Source organism: Nerophis lumbriciformis, linkage group LG23 (genome assembly GCF_033978685.3).
Source record: "Nerophis lumbriciformis linkage group LG23, RoL_Nlum_v2.1, whole genome shotgun sequence".
NCBI lineage: Eukaryota > Metazoa > Chordata > Actinopteri > Syngnathiformes > Syngnathidae > Nerophis > Nerophis lumbriciformis.
The window spans coordinates 10,504,306-10,522,500 of NC_084570.2; the positions used below are offsets into that span (position 1 = coordinate 10,504,306).

The 18,195-nt window shown below is 39.3% G+C and overlaps 1 protein-coding gene and 1 long non-coding RNA gene across 4 annotated transcripts in view; one reads left to right on the forward strand and one right to left on the reverse strand.

Moving 5' to 3' along the window:
• The window catches only part of LOC133622412 (fibroblast growth factor 14-like), a 178,775-nt gene that overhangs the window by 95,916 nt on the left and 64,664 nt on the right, over positions 1 to 18,195 (forward strand). For all 3 annotated transcript variants that reach the window (XM_061985143.2, XM_061985141.1, XM_061985142.2), the window contains exon 2: positions 2,188 to 2,298. In XM_061985143.2, coding sequence (XP_061841127.1) covers positions 2,188 to 2,298 — 111 coding nt within the window. The remainder of the gene's footprint in view (positions 1 to 2,187; positions 2,299 to 18,195) is intronic.
• Positions 802 to 12,830, reverse strand: LOC133622413 (uncharacterized). The gene is made up of 3 exons (XR_009817774.2): positions 12,053 to 12,830; positions 2,155 to 2,296; positions 802 to 1,860 (listed from the first exon to the last, which is right to left on the reverse strand). It is a non-coding gene; the product is annotated as an uncharacterized lncRNA (long non-coding RNA).

Here is an 18,195-nt window from a genome sequence, read left to right on the forward strand (position 1 = left end):
ATGGTTAAATGGATACAATAAAACCCAAATAAGCACATCAAGTAGAGATGTCCGATAATATCGGCAGTCCGATATTATCGGCCGATAAATGCTTTAAAATGTAATATCGGAAATTATCGGTATCGGTTTCAAAAAGTAAAATGTATTACTTTTTAAAACGCAGCTGTACGGAGTGGTACACGGACGTAGGGAGAAGTACAGAGCAGTTGCGTCTCCCAGGCATACTCCCGAATTTTAGTGCCCCTCCCGAAAATCTCCCGGGGCAACCATTCTCCCGAATTTCTCCCGATTTCCACCCAGACAACAATATTGGGGGCGTGCCTTAAAGGCACTGCCTTTGTGTGCCGGACAAATCACATAACATCTACGGCTTTTCACACACACAAGTGAATGTAACGCATACTTGTTCAACAGCCATACAGGTCACACTGAGGGTGGCCGTATAAACAACTTTAACACTGTTACAAATATGCGCCACACTGTGAACCCACACCAAACAAGAATGACAAACACATTTCGGGAGAACATCCGCACCGTAACACAACATAAAAACAAACAGAACAAATACCCAGAACCCCTTGCAGCACTAACTCTTCCGGGACGCTACAATATACACCCCCCGCTACCTCCTACCCCCAACCCTGCCCACCTCAACCTCCAGCATGTCCCAAATTCCAAGCTGCTGTTTTGAGGCATGTTAAAAAAAAATAATGCACTTTGTGACTTCAATAATAAATATGGCAGTGCCATGTTGGCATTTTTTTCCATAACTTGAGTTGATTTATTTTGGAAAACCTTCTTACATTGTTTAATGCATCCAGCGGGGCATCACAGCAAAATTAGGCATAATAATGTGTTAATTCCACGACTGTATATATCGGTATCGGTTGATATCGGAATCGGTAATTAAGAGTTGGACAATATCGGATATTGGCAAAAAAGCCATTATCGGACATCTCTAACATCAAGTCAACTTGTTTTTCCACTCTACTGGTGCTTTCACTGTTCTGCCTACCACTATATTTTACTAGCATAGACAAGCAAAGTAAATATAATAAATAGAAAAATATAAAATAAGTAAAACATTTTGGATAACATTAATACAATTTGATAGTATGCTGCAACACAGTGATTGGGGAATTCCTGTTGTATAAGGGTGGCGGAAATTTGTGAGTGCAGGTCTTTTTTTAATGTGCTTTTAAAATTCACACCACCAGGCGCATACTGTATACTGTGTATCCACTGACGTCAAGAAATACACTGCTGTCATGTAACGTATTTAAACCAACAGGACAAGACACTGGAGCCTCCATGTTAATGCTCATTATAGTAGTGTTGATGTAATGTACAGATGAATTTGTGACTACATAGTGTCACACTTCACAAGCACACTTCCATGCAAAGCTTCACACCAACTTGACACCTCTTTCTTCCCGCTGCACAAAATGGATCCGTCACAAAGATGGAAAACACCCCCAGCGCCTCTGCCCCCTCTTTCATGCACGCCTCCCAAACTGGGTCAGCCTCGGTTTGGTGTCTGCGCATCACCTTGACTCTACGTTTACGCTCACGCACGCACACAACATGCTCAAAGGGGATTCCCGCATGCTTTTAACACAGTGGGTGTGGTCACATGCATGTGGCACTAGTTTATCCGGCTCCATTTTTTTAGGCAGTGATTCCTCCCATCTGACCTGGCAACCTTATCGGGGTTTTCCAAGTGGAACAATGACCAGGAAGGAAGGATTAGTCCCAAGAATCCTGTGATGGATTTGATGTGCTTGACTGGTCCTCTCTGGAAGTCCGTGGGGATGTGGCGTCACACGCTGCCACTTTGCTCAGGCTGAATTTCAGACGTGCCTCCAAGAAATATGTTTTTATGGTTAAAACTGTACATAAATGTCACATTCATTTAACTAGTTCAACATGGAGCAGCATATTGTTATTGGATCTATTAAAAGTTCACCTTTAGAAAGATAATGATGCTCATTATGATAAGAGGTACGTCTAAAATTTTGTGCCTTACAAAGTAATAGGCAAATAATTGGAACTTATTGTTGAATGAATATCACACATTTATTTCCTATCTTGGTAAATGATTACACCTCACACCTCTGATTCAATGGACCTAATTTTGTGACCAGTGTATATTACCTTTGACTCCTTCCCTTGCCTTGTTTCCCATAGAACCACAGCTGAAGGGCATAGTGACCAGGTTGTTCTGCAGGCAGGGCTTCTATCTCCAGATGGGCCAGGATGGAAGTCTGGATGGGACCAAAGACGACAGCACCAACACCTGTAAATACCACACACTCACGTTGTTACTCAAATTATCACTTTGACAATGTCACAGAAGTATAATTGAACAGTAAATACATCGACTGTAGTTCTTTGTTAAATGAACCAGACTGGCATCAAAATGGTATAGTATGGTATTGGGGTGGTCATGACTCATGGTACAGCATCCTACTGTTAATAGATATTTGTTACACCCTTGTTTGGTATAGTATGTAAGGGTGTAAAAAAAAAAAAAAAAAAGATTTTCAGATTAATTTTGATTATTTGTTATGATTCTTAATTAAAAAAACATCGATTTAAAAAAATATATATGTTTTTTTAAATTTTTTATTTGTATTTTTTTTTTTTCAAACTGTCCAGTCCAGCCACTCAGACAAATTGTATCGTTGATGTCAAGATTTACTTTAAAGGGGAACATTATCACCAGACCTATGTAAGCGTCAATATATACCGGTACCTTGATGTTGCAGAAAAAAGACCATATCTTTTTTTAACCGATTTCCGAACTCTAAATGGGTGAATTTTGGCGAATTAAACGCCTTTCTATTATTCGCTCTCGGAGCGATGACGTCACAACGTGACATCGGGAAGCAATCCGCCATTTTCTCAAACACATTACAAACACCGAGTCAAATCAGCTCTGTTATTTTCCGTTTTTTCGACTGTTTTCCGTACCTTGGAGACATCATGCCTCGTCGGTGTGTTGTCGGAGGGTGTAACAACACGAACAGGGACGGATTCAAGTTGCACCAGTGGCCCAAAGATGCGAAAGTGGCAAGAAATTGGACGTTTGTTCCGCACACTTTACCGACGAAAGCTATGCTACGACAGAGATGGCAAGAATGTGTGGATATCCTGCGACACTCAAAGCAGATGCATTTCCAACGATAAAGTCAAAGAAATCTGCCGCCAGACCCCCAGGAAAAGAGAGCGGATGAGGGTATCTCTACAGAATATATTAATTGATGAAAACTGGGCTGTCTGCACTCTCAAAGTGCATGTTGTTGCCAAATGTGTTTCATATGCTGTAAACCTAGTTCATAGTTGTTAGTTTCCTTTAATGCCAAACAAACACATACCAATCATTAGTTAGAAGGCGATCGCCGAATTCGTCCTCGCTTTCTCCGGTGTAGCTGGCTGTCGTGTCGTTTTCGTCGGTTTTGCTTGCATACGGTTCAAACCGATATGGCTCAATAGCTTCAGTTTCTTCTTCAATTTCGTTTTCGCTACCTGCCTCCACACTACAATCATCCGTTTCAATACATGCGTAATCTGTTGAATCGCTTAAGCCGCTGAAATCCGAGTCTGAATCCGAGCTAATGTCGCTATAGCTTGCTGTTCTGTGCGCCATGTTTGTTTGTATCGGCATCACTATGTGACGTCACAGGAAAATGGACGGGTGTGTATATAACGATGGTTAAAATCAGGCACTTTGAAGCTTTTTCTAGGGATATTGCGTGATGGGTAAAATTTTGAAAAAAACTTCGAAAAATAAAATAAGCCACTGGGAACTGATTTTTAATGGTTTTAACCTTTCTGAAATTGTGATAATGTTCCCCTTTAAAAAGAGAAGTGTTTGATACTTCTATTGTTGCCTTATTTGTATTTGACTTTATTAAATGTTTGGGAAACCAGTTTTCTTTTAAGTGATATAGAAATTGATTAAAGCTGTTTATCTATTTTATGGAGGAATGTAGTTAATCTAGAACTGGCATCCAATGTTATGTATAGATTTTGAATCGAGAATTGAATCGTTAAACCAAATCAAATCAAATCGTGTGGTGCCCAAAGATTCCCAGCCCCACTAGTACGGTATGTTTAAGCCTGTGGGAAAACCAAATAGGACATACAAGTCCTTAAGTTTTTGATGGGTGTTAAAACATTTTGGATTAGTATTTTTTTAACCTTTTATTGCATACATTTCTCAATAAACATCAGTCGTAAGCAAAAATATCAAATATGTAATGGGTTTTCTTTTTATTATTTAGTTAATGTCACAGGTTTTAATTAGGTAAATATCTTACGTTGGGATGTAACGATAAACGGTAATAATGATAACCTCTGTAAAACTCCGCACGGTTGTTATTTCCAACTGCACTTTGAGAAACCCACAAACTGACAGGCGCCAACTCGTTAGCGTAAATGCCAACATAAAAACAAGAGGCATTAATGTCTTTCCCCATTAATGACATACCCCAATCTAAACTTATATAAACACATTGCTGTCTGCGCTACTTTTCTATTCAATTGTGCGCATTGAACCTCCAAGCTGTGCTCTGTTAAAACCAAGTGATCATTCTAAACTCTGATGAATATGAGACAGAGGTGTTTTCTAACAGTGGGTCTATTTATTCTAGTTTTTTAAATAAATAACTTCGTCAAAATAGTTTGGTGTGTGTATCAGTACTTTTTGAGCACATTCAGCAATACCGCAATAATGATAACCGTGATCATTTTGGTCAAGATAACCGTGATATGAAATGTTCATATTGTTACAGCCCTAAACTCACATAATTTAAATTATGCTATTTGAAATATGTGACATAATTTGATAAAAGGGCCATCGAAGGGTTAAAAAACATGCTTGGTATTTTAGTTTAGAGCTGGTTTGATTTGAGCAAAAGAAAAAAGACAATAAAAAAAGGAAGCCAATATGTTTTTATGCCCTTTGAAAAATGAAGAACTCTTTTGCCCTGCTTGGCTTTGGGGTACTGCCTAATAACTACCAGTGTATCGTACACATATGAAAGAATTGGATATAAAAATAATTAAATTTCAACATGGAGAAATCATATATTAGAGTGACAAAACAGAAATAATGGCCAAAATACAGCAAAGATTTACTGACAGGACAAATAAGTCAGCCTTCTGTCCCTGAGTAATAAGGAAGTTATATTTTCACAATCCAACTTGTCTGAAAAGTAGTAGGAACAGGAATTAAAGTTTATTTAATCCTACCCCTTCTCATATTGTCATAATCCCTCATGACAGGTTGGGACTTGATTTGTATTTTCCTTTGTTTTGGTTTTCATTTCCTTTCCAGCGCTCTTATTTTCCCAAGTTCCACTTCCTGCATCTTTACTTCAGCTCAGGGCGCCGGTTCCTTACATTTTGTCATTTAAACTTTTTTCAAAGTGTTGAACAAATAAAGTAATAAGCAAATAGGAGTTAAACTACCTGATAACGCTTGTGCAGTTTTGCAGAAAAAGAAAAAAATATATATTAAAAATTCAATTAGAGTAATAAAGTTGAAATAATTTGTTAATAACAAATGGAGAATAGTGAGAAAAGTTAGAGTATTTTCTGGACTATGTAAAAAATACTTGAGTGTTACTTTGACTGAATCACCTAATTCATAAGTGCTTTTTGATATGCTGTAACTTATTGCGGAGGATTAGTGAATGAAATGTATTTTTTAATGTTGTTGAATTAGGCATAATCAATGTCATACAGCAGACCTGGGCAAATTATGGCCCACGTCAATTTTCAATCCGGCCCGCGGAACGTTTCCAAATAACTTTTAAAAACGTTTAACATCTAAACTGCAGCCGTCATTATGGTATGTTGTTTTGAAATTACCGCAAGTCTTTCACTGTTTGGCATATGTGTTTTTGGAAGATATACGACTTATTACAGTAATCTACATCACAGCAGCTCAGAGGAGGCACCAAGCAGTGTGGGCGGGGTTTGTTTACACTCCGGCCTGCCTCCCCAAGCCCGAGACAGGGGCAGACGCAAACAAAGTTCTGCAGGAAAGTAATATTATATGAGATTGTAGGTGTTTTTTTAACCCTGTGCGTTCCATCAGTGTGTGAATGTGGAAATAGTGTCAAAGTGCTTTGAGTTCCTTATAAAAAGGTAGACAAGCGCTATACAAGTACAACCCATTTACCATTTACCATCTATTTCGCTTTTATTTTATTTTATTTTTTGCATTTTCTTAATTATTAAAGATGTCGATGTGTTCTGAGAAGTATAAGAGTGACATTTATATATTTTTTTAATATTCAGTGTTTATTTTTCATAGTTAATATTGTAAACCCCACATTCTCTATTTTCATGTACATTCTGGGTGTTTCATTCTGTAAAATTTCATTCCGTTTTTTGACGTGGTCTGTCCCAACGTTTTTAGCATTCTATCAGACATTATTGTGAGTTTTTGTCTGAGTGGTCTTCAAAAAGGGGCCCAAGCACAAATACTGTACAGCATATTTGGCTTTAATTTCCTAGTGTTCAAGACAATGTCATTTTCAGCATTTGACCAGTTGCTTGATGTCTTTGACAAGTTCTTATATACCGTATTTTTCGGAGTATAAGTCGCACCGGCCGAAAATGCATAATAAAGAAGGGAAAAAACATATATAAGTCGCACTGGAGTATAAGTCGCATTTTTGGGGGAAATGTATTTGATAAAACCCAACACCAAGAATAGACATTTGAAAGGCAATTTAAAATAAATAAAGAATAGTGAACAACAGGCTGAATAAGTGTACGTTATATGAGGCATAAATAACCAACTGAGAACGTGCCTGGTATGTTATCGTAACATATTATGGTAAGAGTCATTCAAATAACTATAACATATACAACATGCTATACGTTTACCAAACAATCTGTCACTCCTAAACGCTAAATCCCATGAAATCTTATACGTCTAGTCTCTTACGTGAATGAGCTAAATGATATTATTTGATATTTTACGCTAATGTGTTAATAATTTCACACATAAGTCGCTCCTGAGTATAAGTTGCACCCCCGGCCAAACTATGAAAAAAACTGCGACTTATAGTCCGAAAAATACGGTACTTTATTCATCTCCAAATAGAAATTCACACTTCCAGCAGCTTGTAAGGGTAGAAACACACAGGAGCATGCAAGGTTAAAGAAATAGGAAAAAAACAGAACAAGTACTTTAGAGACCCCTGGTCGTTCGTATGATGTGTTTGCTAATTAGGACAATTACCCAAATACCACTTAGCCATAGGGCTGGGCGATTATATGATCGTGATTGATGATTGCGATTAATTTGAGTTCGATCACTGTGATCAGCTGTGGGTATATTTCCTTGACATGGCGGAAAGGTCTGTTAGAATGTCTGCATGGAACAATCTGCCTTTATTGAGTGTGTGTCTGTGAACGTGTGTGTGTTAGTGTACGTTTGCGTGTGTTGTTATGAAGTGAAGCTGGAAGTTCAACCCAGGAGAATAAAATATAGAAATATGACTAACACTAGCATAGAAATTTAAACACAATACTGAGAAAAAACAGCAACTTTAGTGACAGACTTTAGTTTCACTATCTGCTTCAGCTCACCAGTAATCCTGCCCTGAATGCAGACTTGCAGGCACTCACAAAATATCTTTGTGACTGTACTACTGCATTGGTCCTGACTGGGAGAATAAACACACCCACTAATATAATAATAAAAAAAAAAAATCATATCTAAATATTTTTAATCAAACTTTGTTTGTGTGTCTGCAAAGATTCAACTCCTTTGATAAAACATGTACTAAAAAACAGGAAAAAAAAGACACACTTTGTGTTCAAATTATTTCTGAGTTTGTGGATAAAAAACATTTTGTTCCTGAAATAATCATTACACTTTTTGTATGTGTTGGTACATATTATATTACAGTTACTCAAATTCAAACTGCACTTTAATATATAGTGAAATCTCGATTCATGAACGCTTCTATTTGCGTTCTTATCGGTCTACGAACGTTGAGATCGAGCTAAATATGTTCGGTGTGTGACCAATGTAGGGTCACTTCATTCATTTTTTTAATTTATTCATTTTATTTCTCGCTATAACCGCTACGGGGGCAGCTATTTTAATGACAGTACTTTCTGTAAAGCACCAGTTTGAAGAGGCTGGCCCCCGACGTCACATCTTGTTTGTTTTGCTCGAAGTTCTAGCTAGGCTAGCTGAGATTGCTAGATTGGCTCACATGTATGGCAAAAACAAGTCCACAATTGGAAACATTAATCAAAAAAGACGTTCATATGGTTGCTAAGGTAAAGTTTTGTTCCTGACAAGTTTCGGCTACCTTGCTTCTGCAGCCTTCATCAGAGGTGTCACGTGATGTTAGCGTAGCCTATATAAATCAACCATTTATAAATACACATTAGTAGGCTAAATGAACCTCTTCAACATATATGGTTGCTGACTTTGCAAAGACGAACAGAACGTGCAAGGGAAGATGGAAAAGTTGTTGCTAGTGTAGCTAAATGAGAAGCAGCTAGCTGGCGATAGCAATTCCAAGGCTATCATTTAAGAGAAGGCTTGCCATTTATATGGCGACTTGATGTCCAACAGTGACCATGCTGGTGAAAAACAATTTAAGGCGAGCCATGGGTGTTTGGGAAAGTTTCAAAAAAGCAGCTCTCAGGTGAAGCATGCTCGCTAATGCGGCGAGACTGCTCGGACAACGCTGACTCTTCAACTTGGATTTTATTCACCAAGGGAGATTTATACCTATCTTTTTAACTGTGACTTTTTTGGAAAAAGATGGCAGAGTGGATCTCTTTGGCCAGAACACCCAAACACGACAAGCCAATGGAGGACCGCCTCACCCTGGCTGGAACATGTGAAACGTGACGCTATCCTTGTTTACCTCTCCTAGACTATTGAACAAATGTCACAAAAATTCAAAGTCACAAGGTAAATTAATTGTCCCTTTTTTGTTTTTTTTACTGTAGCAACATGTTTGGTAACATTTTGAAGTGCACCAAACAAGGTGTGTGTGTGTGTGTGTGTGTGTGTGTGTGTGTGTGTGTGTGCGCGCGCGCGCGCATGCGCATTGACAGTTAAAGGGGAACATTATCACCAGACCTATGTAAGCGTCAATATATACCTTGATGTTGCAGAAAAAAGACCATATTTTTTTAACCGATTTCTGAACTCTAAATGGGTGAATTTTGGCGAATTAAACGGCTTTCTATTATTCGCTCTCGGAGCGATGACGTTACATCGGGAAGCAATCCGCCATTTTCTCAAACACATTTATTTTTTTGTTATTTTCCGTTTTTTCGACTGTTTTCCGTACCTTGGAGACATCATGCCTCGTCGGTGTGTTGTCGGAGGGTGTAACAACACGAACAGGGACGGATTCAAGTTGCACCAGTGGCCCAAAGATGCGAAAGTGGCAAGAAATTGGACGTTTGTTCCGCACACTTTACCAACGAAAGCTATGCTACGACAGAGATGACAAGAATGTGTGGATATCCTGCGACACTCAAAGCAGATGCATTTCCAACGATAAAGTCAAAGAAATCTGCCGCCAGACCCCCAGGAAAAGAGTGCGGATGAGGGTATCTCTACAGAATATATTAATTGATGAAAACTGGGCTGTCTGCACTCTCAAAGTGCATGTTGTTGCCAAATGTGTTTCATATGCTGTAAACCTGGTTCATAGTTGTTAGTTTCCTTTAATGCCAAACAAACACATACCAATCGTTGGTTAGAAGGCGATCGCCGAATTCGTCCTCGCTTTCTCCCGTGTCGCTGGCTGTCGTGTCGTTTTCGTCGGTTTCGCTTGCATACGGTTCAAATCGATATGGCTCAATAGCTTCAGTTTCTTCTTCAATTTCGTTTTCGCTACCTGCCTCCACACTACAACCATCCGTTTCAATACATGCGTAATCTGTTGAATCGCTTAAGCCGCTGAAATCCGAGTCTGAATCCGAGCTAATGTCGCTATAAACTTGCTGTTCTATCCGCCATGTTTGTTTGTATCGGCATCACTATGTGACGTCACAGGAAAATGGACGGGTGTATATAACGATGGTTAAAATCAGGCACTTTGAAGCTTTTTTTAGGGATAATGCGTGATGGGTAAAATTTTGAAAAAAACTTCAAAAAATAAAATAAGCCACTGGGAACTGATTTTTAATGGTTTTAACCCTTCTGAAATTGTGATAATGTTCCCCTTTAAGCTAACTGTTGTTGTGGTATTTGAATACAAAAAGAGATCGTTGAGCCATTGACCGCTTTTTATGTTATTTTGATACATAAACACTATATATACACGTTACAGTGTCTTCAAAGTGTGCATTTTATATTACAAAATGGGGACTTTTGTCGAGGCTAGAACCAATTATTCATGTTTACATTGTTTCAAAATCTGTTTCACTTCACGAACGTTTCGGTCGGCGAACCAAGATCGAGGTTCCACTGTACTTTTATCAAATATAAGCTACTGTAGTTGGGTTAAAAAAAAACAAAAAAACTCCACAATCTGGGTCACTGCTTGCCGTTTGCCAAAACACTGATGTATACAACTCATTTTAGAAATAATAATTTACAATTTCAATGTGTTGTTTAGTAATTGTTATCTTGAAAGAAAAGTATTTTGGTATTCACCCGACCAATGATACTTTGGTTACTACAGAATGTTTGTGATGACAAGTAGGGATGATGTTTGATAAGAAATTATCGAGTTCGAGCCTATTATCGAATCCTATTATCGAACCGATTCCTTATCGATTCTCTTATCAATCAATCAATCAATCAATGTTTATTTATATAGCCCTAAATCACAAGTGTCTCAAAGGGCTGCACAAGCCACAACGACATCCTCGGTACAAAGCCCACATAAGGGCAAGGAAAAACTCACCCCAGTGGGACGTCGATGTGAATGACTATGAGAAACCTTGGAGAGGACCGCATATGTGGGTAACCCCCCCCCCCCCCCCCCCCTCTAGGGGAGACCGAAAGCAATGGATGTCGAGTGGGTCTGACATAATATTGTGAGAGTCCAGTCCATAGTGGATCCAACATAATAGTAAGAGTCCAGTCCATAGTGGGGCCAGCAGGACACCATCCCGAGCGGAGACGGGTCAGCAGCGCAGAGATGTTCCCAGCCGATGCACAGGCGAGCGGTCCACCCCGGATCCCGACTCTGGAAAGCCAGCACTTCATCCATGGCCACCGGACCTGGAACTTCGGCATTTATCACATCCAAAGAATCTGTTTGGGCGACGAAAAACGTTGAAAGTTTTCCCACTTGTATCGCTAACAACGGCATTAGACTTGTGTTTTTTTGTCCCAACGTGGTCTTTTACATCGCTAATTCCTCCGTGTCCGATCGAAAAATCTTGTCTGCACAAGGTGCAATTCGCGTAGTTTTCACCCTTTTGGAACGGATAATTATTCCCGGGTAGGCTTTTGAATATTCTTCACGGAATGACTGCAGTTTTCTTTTCGGTTTAAGACTCGTATGCGATTTTTCTCCAGCTGATTCCATGATCGTTCGCTCGTTTGGAAACAATGGCAACTGGTCCCTCGTGCTTGGCAGCGGTGCTATAAATAGCCTCGCGCATGTGTAACAGGTACGTTAGCTATTATAGTAGACGTTCTCAATATTTGGGCTAATCAGAAGTCTAGATTACGACTCGGAGAGAGTAGGACAGACACAATTAAATGCATTAAATTATACTGGTGTTATTTAAATATGTACAGTGCAACAAATAATGGACATACATTGATAGGAATGGCCATTCAAAACAAAAGAAAAAAACAGCAAGGGTTCAGGTAATTCATAACAGGTAGTATCAAAAGTTCTTAAAAAGGTCATATGAGACTGATCGCAGTCCATATGCGCATTCAGAGTTCATACAGCCACACGGTTTGGGGTTGTGGATATGGTAGTTTGTAGTGAGAGTTCAGTTTATGGGCAGGGTGTGTATGAGGTAGTGCAAAGGGACGCAGAGCAATGGAGGTGCGAGGCAAGGGGTTCGGCTATAAGCCGCCTACCGGCCCGACCAGAACAGGTGGAGATCCTTGGGCTCAGGCTCGAGGCCTATCTACAGCTCGCCATCCAAGACTTAGGGACCTGGCCTGCGTAAGCACAGGACCCGAAGTTCAATCAATGTGCGCACATAAACATCAACATTAAGTCATCTATCGTTCGACCTTCAATAAATAAGTTACACTTATTATTATCATTATTAGCTATAATACTGCTAACATTAACAATCACATGCATGTATAAAATAAACACGACAGTACACAGTGTTGTCACTATGACGGGAGTAACATTAACTAACAGTGACGTCACTATGACGGGTGTAACCGCACACCAGCGGCAGTATTCATTCATTGTCTTTACCATAGCATAAAAAGTGCAAATGGCCTTAAAACGCCACAACATTCAGTTACCATATGTAAATACTCAAAATAAAGACTCGACATAAATATACATTCAATCGGATCAGAAACATTGGAGGAAACGGGATTAAAACCCGATGCTAACCGCCCATAGGAAATACATGGGTACGGCTAGTCGCTACTATTAGCAAACAGATTCACTTACCAACTCGGCTTAATATCTTATCATCGACACACTCTCTCGTCGCAACACGTCCCTGATGTTCGGCACCTACAAGTTTACAATTAGTTGTAAAATGTTGGACGGTTGTTTTTACAATATGCAAGCAAACGACAACTTTAAAACATACCGGCTTCATATGTCCCCAGGCTTAGCCACCGCACCTGACAGCCATTTCGGAATGCTGGATTTTATAGAGCGTGATTGGCTGCAGCGGGTCACGTGAGCGCGTGTGTTAAACTTGCGAGATTAAACGTGAAAACGGCGCAGATAATATGAGGATATGTCATGAGAGGAAATATGGTTTATTTCCCACCCGTGTTACACATGGCATTCGGAATGGCTCGATAGGAAGTTACGGGAAGCAGTGTCGATTGTCATTGTTGTTACGCGATTTCGTGAATAAAACTTAAAAAAATATATTTTTTTTAATTAATGAAAAACCGTATTTTTTATCACTGCAACCGTAACCCGGAATAGGTTGATGAAAACCGTACTAATTACGGGAAAACCGGAGTAGTTGGCAGGTATGCAAATGAGTTTTAAGATGGGACTTAAATGCTTCTACTGAGGTAGCATCTCTAATTGTTACCGGGAGGGCATTCCATAGTACTGGAGCCCGAATAGAAAACGCTCTATAGCCCGCAGACTTTTTTTGGGCTCTGGGAATCACTAATAAGCCGGAGTTCTTTGAACGCAGATTTCTTGCCGGGACATATGGTACAATGCAATCGACAAGATCGGACGGAGCTAGACCGTGTAGTATTTTATACGTAAGTAGTAAAACCTTAAAGTCGCATCTTAAGTGCACAGGAAGCCAGTGCAGGTGAGCCAGTATAGGCGTAATATGATCAAACGTTCTTGTTAAAAGTCTAGCAGCCGCATTTTGTACCAATTGTAGTCTTTTAATGCTAGACATAGGGAGACCCGAAAATAATACGTTACAGTAGTCGAGACGAGACGTAACGAACGCATGAATAATGATCTCAGCATCGCTAGTGGATCAAATAGAACGAATTTTAGCGATATTACGGAGATGAAAGAAGGCCGTTTTAGTAACACTCTTAATGTGTGATTCAAACGAGAGAGTTGGGTCGAAGATAATACCCAGATTCTTTACTGATTCGCCTTGTGTAATTGTTTGGTTGTCAAATGTTAAGGTGGTATTATTAAATAAATGTCGGCGCCACGCCGCCCCCATGTGTTTGTACCCTGCTCAAATCTCTCAGTAAAGTTATTCATTGAATTATACCTTTTGTTTTGAACTTTTACACCTTGGAGCGCTTTTTCCGGTCCATTGTTTTTCCTGCTTTCCCTATCTGCGCCTAATGACTGAGCTACGTGACGTCATTTCTTGTGATGTCCAACGGGGCATTTCTGGTCGGGACAGGATTCGTTCCCAGGGATTCCAATAAAGAACCAACTCTTTTTCTTTACTATAATGGTCTCGATAACGGGTACCGGTTCTCAAAAAGGGATTCGACTCCGAGGACTCGGTTCTTTTCTTATCGAACAACCGGGAAAATCGGTTTCGAGTATCATCCCTAATAACAAGCAAAAATAACAAAATAATTTCAAGAGGACATTTTTTTTTTTTTTTTAATTCCCACAAAACATACCGAAAAATAAGCAAAACCGTTGCCCTAAAACAAGGTACGGACCGTAGCGTGGGTTACCTGTACTGTTGCACCTCTAGTAAACACAGTTAAGAACAAAATGACAGTTGTCAGCTGTTTACATATATTACCTCGTTCAAACATGGCGGAAATGTCTGTTACAAGATACTGCAGTAGTAAACAGTAGGGATGCAACAGTACTCGCTATAATCATGCACAGGACAATTCGCCTATAATAATAAATAAAAAAAGTCATTTTAATCGGGATCGGATGATATGAAAAAATTAATCATGATAATTTTTTTGCCATATCACCAGCCCTACTTAGCGAGCACATGATTTCCATACAACTCTGTAGAAGGGAGAGAAATGTTCTCCTGATAGGGGAGCAAACAATAGATTTTGTTTGGACATTTCGCCATTACGGTGTATTGCGTTGTGGCCAGGTGACCTCAGCACCTGACAAGGCCTCCAGTTAAATAATGAACTTGGTCCTTGCATTACACCACGTGTGCCGCGTTCTGCTGTTATCCGGATGGTGCGGGGCCGTGTATCAAATGTCCCGTCTGTTTGCATTTTGTAGCCCTCACGTTAACGTGGACACGCATGGCTCGGCACAGGGATTAACAGAGTGTAATGCATCTCTCACCTCCAGCCTTTGTCGGGAGCTCCGCGGGCAGAGAGAGCTGTGACGTCTTGAACACCATTTATAGGAATGTTATTTTCTGTTCTAATCAGCTGGAAGCTTTCTGTTACGCATCATCACATTTCTATATTTCATACATTTCTTCTGCTCAACACTGAACACTGTGTGTGTTGGTTTCTGGAGAGATTTTACAAGCACTTAGAAGCGGTCTTGATTAGGGCTCTGCCTTCCATCGTGTAATCAAGCCTTGATTGGAAGGCAGATGCGCCCTTAAAAAAAATCATATCAAGCCTTTCGTGGCAGGTTCTTATTATGATTATTTGAACACATATTGTCTCCAACTTAAAAGAGCAGTTTCATGGTAAACGATATGGACAAGAGTATCGGCATCACACCTACAGAAAGTGAAAATGGAAGTGCCCTTCTAGCTATAACAGCTTCCTCTCCTCTGGGACTTTTCTACAAGTTTTTGGGAATTTGTATCCACTCATGCAGAAGACCATTTCTGAGGTCGGAGGTCACTGCCGTCTGCTGGCAATCTCTGTAAATTCCAAAGGTGTGTGACGGAGTTGAAGTCAGGGCTCTCGAGCTCTTTTACACCAAACTCATCCAATCTTTTCTTTATAGATGTGTGCTCTACTGGGGCACGGCCATGCAGGAACAGAAAAGGGTCTGACTGTTCTCATCGAGGACAGAATTGTACAAAATGTCACAAGTGTCCAGTTTAAGTGTCTAAAATTAATTAAATGCCTAAAGGGGACTTAAGATTATTTTAATATCTATTAAAACACATCCGTTTAGTCTCAATTAGAGATGTCTGATAATATCGGCCTGCCGATATTATCGGCCGATAAATGCGTTAAAATGTAATATCGGAAATTATCGGTATCGTTTTTTTAAATTTTTTATTAAATCAACATAAAAAACACAAGATACACTTACAATTAGTGCACCAACCCAAAAAACCTTCCTCCCCCATTTACACTCATTCACACTCATTCACACAAAAGGGTTGTTTCTTTCTGTTATTAATATTCTGGTTCCTACATTATATATCAATATATATCAATACAGTCTGCAATAGGGATGTCCCGATCCAGGTTTTTGCACTTCCGATCCGATACCGATATTGTTTTTGCACTTCCGATCTGATACCGATACCGATACTGACCGATACTGGCCTATCCGAGCATGTATTAAAGTTTAAAGTTATTTAGCCTACTTAGTTGTCAGAATCATGTTGAAAAGGGTTTTAGTACTCTTGATAACAACTAGCCAGCTGAATTAGGGGAGTTTGAATAATACACAATGGTTGGTAACAAGAAACTGACCTGTTTATTCAAGGATAAACACAAAATAGACAAAATTATACATGACAAACAGAAATGGCATCATTGAACTAGGGCTGGGCGATATGGCCTTTTTTTAATATTGCGATATTTTAAGGCCATATTGCGATACACAATATATATCTCCATATTTTGCCTTAGCCTTGAATGAACACTTGATGCATATAATCACAGCAGTATGATGATTCTATGTGTTTTGATTGATTGATTGAGACTTTTATTAGTAGGTTGCACAGTGAAGTACATATTCCATACAATTGACCACTAAATGGTAACACCCCAATAAGTTTTTCAACATGTTTAAGTCGGGGTCCACTTAAATTGATTCATGATACAGATATATACTATCATCATAATACAGTCATCACACAAGATCATCACATTGAATTATTTACATTATTTATAATCCAGGGTGTGGAGGGGGGCGCCTGATGTAAGTGTCAAAAAGACAGCCAAAAGAGTTTGATATGAGAATAAATCTAAAGTTGGTTGATGTGGAAATGTTTGCCATTTTGATGGTGTGGAGTCTGGACGTGTGGCACCGAATGGAGATAAGCGTCTCGACAGACGTCACAATATTTGAACAATGATGACGAAAACTGTTGTCTCTGTCGTGTCCGTGTGTCAAAAATTGTTATGCGCTTATTTTTTATTTGATTTTGTGCGTGGCATAGATTTGCCGTGCGCAGAGGACGCTTGAGCAGGCGCGCACCTTAGCGGCTGCGCTAGCATCACAGCTAACGTTAGCCATGCCGCTACCTCGCTCTCTGCTGGGAGAGGATGTATACGTATGTGACGTATGACGTGACAGTATGTGACGTATGACGTGACAGTATGTGACGTATGTCTTGACAGTATGTGACGTGTGTAAGAAGGTGCGCTCGCTGTCTGTGAGAGGGCGACATAGGAAAGAGTGAGAAGAGCCTGTCGTGTAATGCCAGCAGCTAAAAGCAACTGCGTGAGAATTGCGGATGTGTTGAAGGTGTGCTGGAAAATGCGGAACGGAAATTACGGAGCAGCAGAAAAGTGGAATGTATTATTTAAATCTGTGCGTTGTAAAACACGGACCGGAGTTTTTTTTAAAACTGGATCTGGATCGGCATTTTCCCATGCCTTGCCGATACGCAATTTTTGGCAAATATCGGCAGCCGATCTGATCCAAATATCGGATCGGGACATCCCTAGTTTGCAAGAGATACAGTCCGTAAGCACACATGATTGTGTGTGCTGCTGGTCTACTAATAGTACTAACCTTTAACAGTTAATTTTACTAATTTTCATTAATTACTAGTTTCTATGCAACTGTTTTTATATTGTTTTACTTTCTTTTTTATACAAGAATTTTTTTTTAATTTATTTATCTTATTTTATTGTATTCATTTTTTTTTAAAGTACCTTATCTTCACCATACCTGGTTGTCCAAATTAGGCGATACCAACCGATATCGGTATCGGTTGGTGTCGGTAATTAAAAAGTTGGACAATATCGGAATATCGGATATCGGCAAAAAGCCATTATCGGACATCCCTAGTCTCAGTCACAGGTAACAAAATCAAGGCCCTGTATGTGGCCCTCCACATCATTTTATGTGTCCCACAAAAGCCTGAAAATAATGTGCATCCATAATGTTCTTCTTATTCTTTGTTACTAGATGTATTTGTTTTTTCAATTTTGACAGAAAAATTGTAATGCATTAAATTGCATATCTTTTAAACATTAATATCTGCTCATGCAACAAATATACTATTAAAAATTTTTTGTAAACATAGAAATAAATACTTAAATATCTGCTTGTCACCTTGACTGATAGTCTCAAAGCAAGTTATCCATCAATTTGTCCAGAAAAATCAAATAATAAAAAGCATTGACAACTGTATAATAATATCATAATTAATGCTGTCAAATGGTTATTTTTTAAAACCAGATTAATCACACTTTACAATTTGAATCAGTCATGA